This window comes from Trichechus manatus, unplaced genomic scaffold (genome assembly GCF_000243295.1).
Source record: "Trichechus manatus latirostris isolate Lorelei unplaced genomic scaffold, TriManLat1.0 scaffold00170, whole genome shotgun sequence".
Classification (NCBI taxonomy): Eukaryota; Metazoa; Chordata; class Mammalia; order Sirenia; family Trichechidae; genus Trichechus; species Trichechus manatus.
Genome location: NW_004444106.1, coordinates 3,105,674 through 3,113,323, shown reverse-complemented (window position 1 = coordinate 3,113,323; position 7,650 = coordinate 3,105,674). Strand labels below are relative to the sequence as shown.

At 48.5% G+C, this 7,650-nt stretch overlaps 1 protein-coding gene across 1 annotated transcript in view; it reads left to right on the top strand.

Moving 5' to 3' along the window:
• Positions 1 to 7,650, top strand: part of LOC101356157 (uncharacterized) — a 24,215-nt gene that overhangs the window by 8,014 nt on the left and 8,551 nt on the right. Inside the window, exons 4-6 of the mRNA XM_012558494.2 lie at positions 2,793 to 3,080; positions 4,002 to 4,023; positions 4,289 to 4,343. Coding sequence (XP_012413948.2) covers positions 2,793 to 3,080; positions 4,002 to 4,023; positions 4,289 to 4,343 — 365 coding nt within the window. The remainder of the gene's footprint in view (positions 1 to 2,792; positions 3,081 to 4,001; positions 4,024 to 4,288; positions 4,344 to 7,650) is intronic.

The following is a 7,650-nucleotide window of genomic DNA, read 5'->3' as shown; positions in this document are numbered from 1 at the left end:
AAAATCCCTCTTCTCTCTGGTTGCTGAGATTTTGCCTTCAGTAATTTGAGGCATGACAGCATGGGTTCTGCAGTCAGAATGCTTGGGTTTGAATCCTGGCTTTCCTGCTTATTTAGCTGTCTTACCTGGGGCAAGTTAACCCCTGTACCTCAGCTTCCCGATCCATAAGAGCACCTATCTCTGAAGTGTTGTGAGGGTAAATAAGTTAACAGGCGCACTTAGAACAGTCTTGCACATAGTAAGCGATCAATCCAGGTTAGCTAATATCATTAATCGTTTAATCCTATCACAGAACTGGCTATAGCTCCTACATCGTCTGCTACTCTGTATTCTGTTAGAAGACCTTGTTGTTAGCAGCTGTTGAGTTGGCCCTGACTCATGGTGACCCCATGCACAACAGAATTGGACCATTGTGATCTATAGGGTTTTCACTGGCTTATTTTTTGGAAGTAGATCACCAAGCCTTTCTTCCTAGTCTGTCTTAGTCTGGAAGCTCTGCTGAAACCTGTTCAGCATCATAGCAACATGCAAGCCTCCACTGACAGATGGGTGGGTGGTGCCTGTGCATGAGGTGCATTGGCCAGGGATTGAATTTACCACTGAACCACCTGCTGGGGGACTTAGCATTGGGAAATCCCCAGGCACATTTAAATGGATCATTAAAACAAATACGAGTCCTGCCCTCCAGTAACTCAGCTACATTTCTATACAATCACAGCTTAGTAAATTGAGAATGCAATTCGTTCTCACATGGTTAGCCAAAATAAAAAAATAAACCAAACCCTTTGCCATTGAGTCCATTCTGATTCATAGCAACCCAATGGGTGCTGCAAACAGTTTGTGATTGTTGACTAAACTAAAGGTTGGCTGTTCAAATCCATCCAGTGGCACCGAGGAAGAAAGGCCTGGTGATCTGTGGTAAAGATTACAGCCAGGAAAACCCTATGGAGCAGTACTTTTCTGTAACACATGGGGTCACCATGAGCCAAAAAAACCTCCAAACACCTGTTGCTTTCCAGTCGATTCCGATTCACAGCTACATCATAGGACAGAGTAGAACAGCCCCATAGGGTTTCCAAGGCTGTAATCTTTGATTTTCAAACCGCCAACTTTTCAGTTAGCAGCCAACAGCTTAACCACCGGGACACCGGGGCTCCTTACATGGTTGGCAGGGACTAGTAAATTCCAAAGGATCCCTGGTGGTGTAGTGGTTTAAAGCACTCACCTGCTAACCAAAAGGTCAGTAGTTCGAACACACCAGCTGATCTGTAGGAGAAAGATGTGGCAATCTGCTTCCATAAAGATTACAGCCTTGGAAACTCTACGGGGCAGTTCTACTCTGTCGTATCGGTCGCTATGAGTTGGAATTGGCCCTACGGCAGCGGGTTTGGATTTTGGGAGTAAATTCCAAGTGTTTATGCTGCTTTTCTGGAACAGGCCTGGGGGAGGCAGTGCAAGGCAATGGAAAAGGCTTGGTCTTAGGAGTTTGACGACCTGGCATCACTAACGGGCTGTCTGGCCTTGGGTAACAACTGGACTTCAGTTTCTTCTATAAAATGAGTAAGCTGGATGCTAAACTCTAAGGCTTGAGAAGACTTCTGCCTAGAGTCCTCAGTTAATGAGCTGCTAAATGTGTGGAAAGACTATAGCTAGATGGACTATCTCTGCAGGGGGATACTTAAACTGTAGAGGAATGGGGGGAGAAGACTTCACTGAACATTCTTTTGAACCTTGTAAATGAAAAATAAATCAAGAAATAAACTAATCTGTCAAATTAAAAAAAAAAAGACATGGTGACTAAGTAGGCCTTCTTGAGGGGATTAAGGAGCGGACGTCAGGCTGGTGGCCCCCTAAGTCCTAGCCCTATTCCCCCCCCCCTCCCAGCCGGCTTGAACCCCTACTAAGAATTTGCATTTCTAACAAGTTCCAGGCAATGCTAATGCTTCTGGTTAGGGACCAACTCTGAGAACCGCTGTTAGAGCAGTGGTTCTCAAAATTTATTGTACAGAAGAATCCCCTGGGGATCTTGTTTAAACGTAGCTTCTGAGTCAGTATATCTGGGGTGGAAATGCAAATTCTCAGCAGGGGTTCGAACTGGAACTCAGCGGTTTGAAGCCCTGTTTTCCCCTTCCTGGGCTGCTAGCCACTGCCGGAGTTTACGCACCCGAGCTCGGGCTCCAAAGCCGCCGCGGCGATCTTAACTACGGAGGAGAAGTGCCGCAAGACAGCTCGCGGAACTGCAAGATAAGACAACTGGAGGGGCAACAAAACAGGTCACCAAAACCAGATCGACATTAAGTTGTTAAAAAAGAAAAGAAAAGAAAAAAACCGTTGCCGTGGAGTCCATTCTGACTCGTAGTGACGCTATAGGGCCCAATAGAGCTGCCCCAAGGGGTTTCCAAGGCTGTGGCTACTAACCAAAAGTCTACAGTTGGGACCCACCAGCAACTACGGGAGAAAAGACCTGGTGAACTGCTCCTATAAAAGATTACAGCCTTGAAAACCCTATGTGGCAGCTCTACTCTGTCATATAGGGTCGCTATGAGTCAGAATCAACTCTACGGCACACAACAATCTTTACGAAGCCGACTCCCTTCATCTTTCTCCCAGAGCAGCTAATGGGTTCGAATCACGGACCTCTCAGCATCCCACTGCTTAACCACTGCGCCACCAAGACTCCTTTCTCTAAAATGGAATGAAGCTAGAGTACCGTCTTCTTTTCCAAGGGCATTTCTCGCATTTTTTTCTGGGCCCTGGGGGACCGCTGAGTGCTGGGGGCCGGCCTCTTCCAGCCTGCCGTCCTACAGTGACGCCCCCCGAAACTACTTTCCATCACTGAGGCTTCGAGGCCGAGTCCAAAGTGTCCCTTCCCGGAGGAGGGAAGCCCATGGCGCCAGTCCTAACCCCACTCCCACAGACGTACCCGGGAGGCCGGGCCGGGCGGAGGAAGGGAAAGTGGCCCACGGCGGTGACCTTCGCGGACGGAACCGTGTGCTCCCTCCCCTACGAGGGGTTCCGCCCGCGCGTCTGCGGCCCGCGCAGAAGGCTCTGTGCCGGGACGTGATGCGGAGATACCTACGGTCCCCGCGCTAGTTCGGTGACGTACCAGCCATCCGGATTTCTGAAAGGGGAAGGGAGTAGGTGGGTGGGCAGGGCCGAGTGTCTCACTCGCCCCCACTCTCGCTCCAGGATGACTCCGCTTCCTGTGGATCCCTGCAGATAAGCCCAACAGAAGTTCATAACTGAGCCTGCCGGCCAAAAACCTCCAGGTGCTCCCCAGAACCTTCTATCTGAATACGTTCAGAGCCTTGTTAGCAGACCCCTAACATGAGAAGCATTCAGGCTGAGCTCACAGTAACGGGTTAATGGGCTCTTCTCTGAGGGAATGAGGGGAGAGGGGCAAAACTAGCTGTTCACAGAAGGAAATGTTTTCGTGCAAACTGCCCTTGTCCTTAAAAGACAGGCAGAACCACTTTCACAAAATACTTGCGCAGACTGGCTCCAGGATGTCTGTAGATTAACTGTTAGGTGACTTGTGGTTACCGTTTCCTTAAATTTTCATATATGAATAGTTTTCCCTCAACTCCTGTACTTTGAAGCATTTAGCATTTTTGCTTCATGCTCCCTGACTGCAGTTGCTCTATTCCTCAATGAAACTCATTTCTTTTCTACTCCTGAGTAAGAATTTGTTCTTCCACAGCCTATTCCACAACCCATCGCACAATGACCTCCTCTAGTTCAAACCAGATCATTCCCCACAGGTGAGAAATTTGGCTCCAACTGAAATGGAATCTTGGTTCTCTGGACCTGCCTCTAGCTTAACAAGCCTTTGAGCCTTTGCTCTTGCTGTTCGGCTTTGTACAAGCTGCACCTCCAAATCTAACCCTTCCTTCAATGTCCTTCTCAAATGCTATCTCCAAGAAATTCCTCCTGGAGCTCTCCTACTCCATGCTAGAAGTCTCCTCAGAGCTGCCGCTCTGTGTCTATATCTCTCTCTACAGACCTGAGGTCTATAAAGTGGAGGTGGGTGCTCACTGTACCAGCAGAATCTGTACCTGGTATTTCCCTCCACCCCACCCCCCACCCCAGCTCAGTGTAAGTTTAGGGCAGGAAGTTTATCTTGGTTCACCAACGTCTCTAAAATCTATAACAATGCCTGGCACACAAGAGATGCCCAATACTTTTTTATTAAATGAATGCATAGGTAGTCTTAGGAAATGTTTCTTGAGTGATCAGTGTTCTTCCTCAGGATTCCCAGGCCCCAAACTAGCCCTTTTCTCCTGGGTAGAACAAGATGGTCAAGATCTCCAAGGAGAGAGGAGGCTTGAGAGAAAGTCAGAAAGGTGAGAAATGGGGCAATGGAGGGATAAATGTTTTGTTTAGCAAGAAACACCATCAATATATTCCTTGTGGCTAGTGCTGCTAATTTTTGCTGACCTAAATTTATGATACCCACTGGAGCCAGGATTTTGACCTTCTCATTCTCACTGAATTGGATTTGAGACATCCAGTGGTACCATGATCAGGCCACACTGTAAGAATCATCCAAACTCTAGGTCAGTGGCAGTGTGCGGATTCAAGTTTAGGATGAAGGCAGTTCACCTTTTCTGTCCTCAGGTCTCTGGGCCTGCAACAGTTGTTCTGTTTAAGGACATCTCCTCTGGCTGGTCCTGGCGTGGGTGGGAATGTCCCTGCTTGGTGAGCCCCTCGGTTGGCCAACCCAGTCTGGGGGCCAATAGAGGAGGAGTCCCCAGAGGGTTGATTCTGTTGCCTGAGCATGAGGTAGGTCTTGGGAGTTGACAGGGCCAGAGGGGAGGTTTGGATCTGCCATGTTTCCAAAATGAAATATTTGGAAGGGACCAGCAAAAGGAGTCTATTTGGGAGTCGTCACAAGTACCTGGGGTAAGAGATGCTCACCTGGTCTCTGAGTCTCCTGCCACAGCTCCCTGTAGCCAAGCTTTCAAGCCTTGGGTCTACAGCTAGCTTCAGCACCTAGCACCCTCATCCTTGACCCTAGTACAGTTGCTACTTTGTTAATACTTTCAACCTGGCACTCTGGGAAGTGACCCTTCGCCTGCAGCTGTTGTGGTACTTGCTTCCACCACAGTGAGGACCTCATTTGCCACCTAGTGACCCACACAGGCAGGTGGTCCTACTCCTATCCCCATTGTCCAAAAAAAACCTGTTGCTGTCAAATCGAGTCGATTCTGACTCATAGAGACCCTATAGGACTAAGTAGAACTGCCCTTTAGGGTTTCTGAGACTGTAAATCTTTACAGAAGCAGACTGCTCCATCTTTCTCCCGTGTATTCACTGATGGGTTCGAACTGGAGACTGTTCGGTTAGCAGCCCAGCACTTAACCACTGCACCACAAGGGCTCCTTATCCTTACTGTAGGAGGTCAGAAACGCGTGGGTAGTCGGGGTCCAATAGTAGATCCACCAACCTGGTGCTATGGGCCGGGGTGTGAGCTCTGCCCTGGGTTCTTCTCCAGGAGGGTTCAGATGCCCCCTGTGAGCTTCCAGCACTATCCAGAGCTCTTCTAGGCTGGTGGACGATGGGCTCCATGGTGAGAGGTGAGGGTGGACACTAACAGGTGACAAAATGCCATCCCTGTTAGTGGTTTTTTAAAAATCATCTCTTGTGTCCTTCAGGGGCCTGAGAGGCTGGGAGAGCTAGGTCTGGGGTCCAGACGCCCTGGACAACTCTGTAGACTTACACTTTTCCAGCCCACCCTCTAACAAACCTTTCTCCTGGGCTGGGCTGAATCCCTCCCAAGCTTCCTGCCCTTTCTCCCCCTCTGCTGTTTCCAATTGTTTATTTGCCCAGCTTCTCTGGCTGTGGGAAGAAGCACCCACCAGATTCAAGGTGTCAGGCTGAAGCCTTAGGGAGGAGGCAGAGAGACAAAAGCTCTAAGCTAGACCGCAGATGTGCTGAAGATGTGAAGTCCTTTCCCATGATGTGTGTGAAGTGCTGTGCTTGACCTAACTGTCCGAAGGAAAAATAATAAAAGTTTTCCTAGGGCAGGGTATTTATGAATGTGTGTGGGGGCAGTCAATAAATGTATTGACAGAATGTTGAATGAGAGAGAGGAGGTTTGGGGGTAGAAATGATGGGGAGAGTAGAATGGCACTTGTGGCCCAGACCAAAGATGACAATTGGAAGGAAAAGGTCCTCACAGTAGTTGCACTGGGTGTGGCCTCTGGACTATGAAATGCTTCCTGGAATTGAGAGCAGCTCCACCTTGGCACTCAGGGCCTTTTCTCTTTGGAGAAAAGTTCTAGATCCCTCACCTCAACTTTCTCATGTCAGGATCCATACTTGTCCTACAGGGTAGTGATTCTTATGAGGGTGAAAGGGTGTGAACAAGCTGGGGAGCTGGGGAGGGCAGGGGCTAGAAGGCTGTGCACTGGTAAAGGGCAGGTTATTTTTGTATGATTTTCTCTTTACCTTGATGGGTGTGGGGAGGGGGTTTGTTTTCACCTGCTCAGTTACCCCTACAGGATATCTGGAATTGGCAGGTGCCTGGACATATGATCTGAAGTAAACAGGCTCCTCTGTTCTCAAGAAACTAATACCATTGCTGGATTTCCTCCGTTCTAGCTTACCTTATTTGGGATGGTGACAGCTACACTTTGTTCTTAGTGCCCGATAAGAGCAAGGCACTGTAGGGGAAAACAGAGGAACTGAATCAGACCAGTCTCTGCCCTCAAGGAGTTCATCCTAGTGACAGAGGATCAAATGCTCAGTGCCAGAGGGGAACAGGCAAAGTGCTGTGGCCACTCAGGGGAGGGACTGGTCACTTCCAGCATGTGGTGATCTGTAACGCTTCAAGGAGGAGGATGAATCTGAACTGGGTTGGGTAATTGGGTAGGAATCAGATGTATGCAGGGAAAGCGTTTCAGAAGGAACTGTAGGAATAAAGGCAGGAAGTGGGGGAAAGTTGGTTAAAGCTTTAAAGAAGCTTGGGAGAGGATGTGGCACCCTGGAAAGGATAGCAAAGCTGAGATCACAAAGTGCCTAGATAGCTGAGGCCCAGGTGGTGGAAGCTGTTGTGGGGTTGCAGAAAGGGATGAGAGCAGAGCTGCCAGCCAAAGGGAGCTGCTCCTCTTGTACTCCTGGGACTTAAAATCTCAACAGCTAACACCACAGCCTGACTCTTCTTTTTTTTTTTTTTTTTTTTGAACTTAGCACTTTGTTTATTGTTGTAGTTTAAGTGAAAGTTTACATTTCAAGTTAGTATCTTATACAAAAATTTATACATACATTATTATGAGACCCTAATTGCTCTCCCTATACTGGGACAGCACACTATAACCCTCTCTGCCTTCTCATCTCACCTCCGGACAGAAGCTGCCTGTTTAGTCTCATGTATCTACTTGAGCTAAGAAGCACACTCTTCATAAGTATCATTTTATGTCCCACAGTCCAGTCCAATCTTTGTCTGAAGAGTTGGCCTCAGAAATTTTTTAGCTCTGGGCGGATGGAGAATCCAGGGCCCATGCTTTCCGGGGTTCCTCCAGTCTCAGTCAGACCATTAAGTCTGGTCTTTTTACTAGAATTTGAGTTCTGTACCCCACCTTTCTCCTGCTCCATCAGGGACTGTCGGTTGTGTTCCCTGTCAGGGCGGTCATTGGTGGTAGCTGGGCA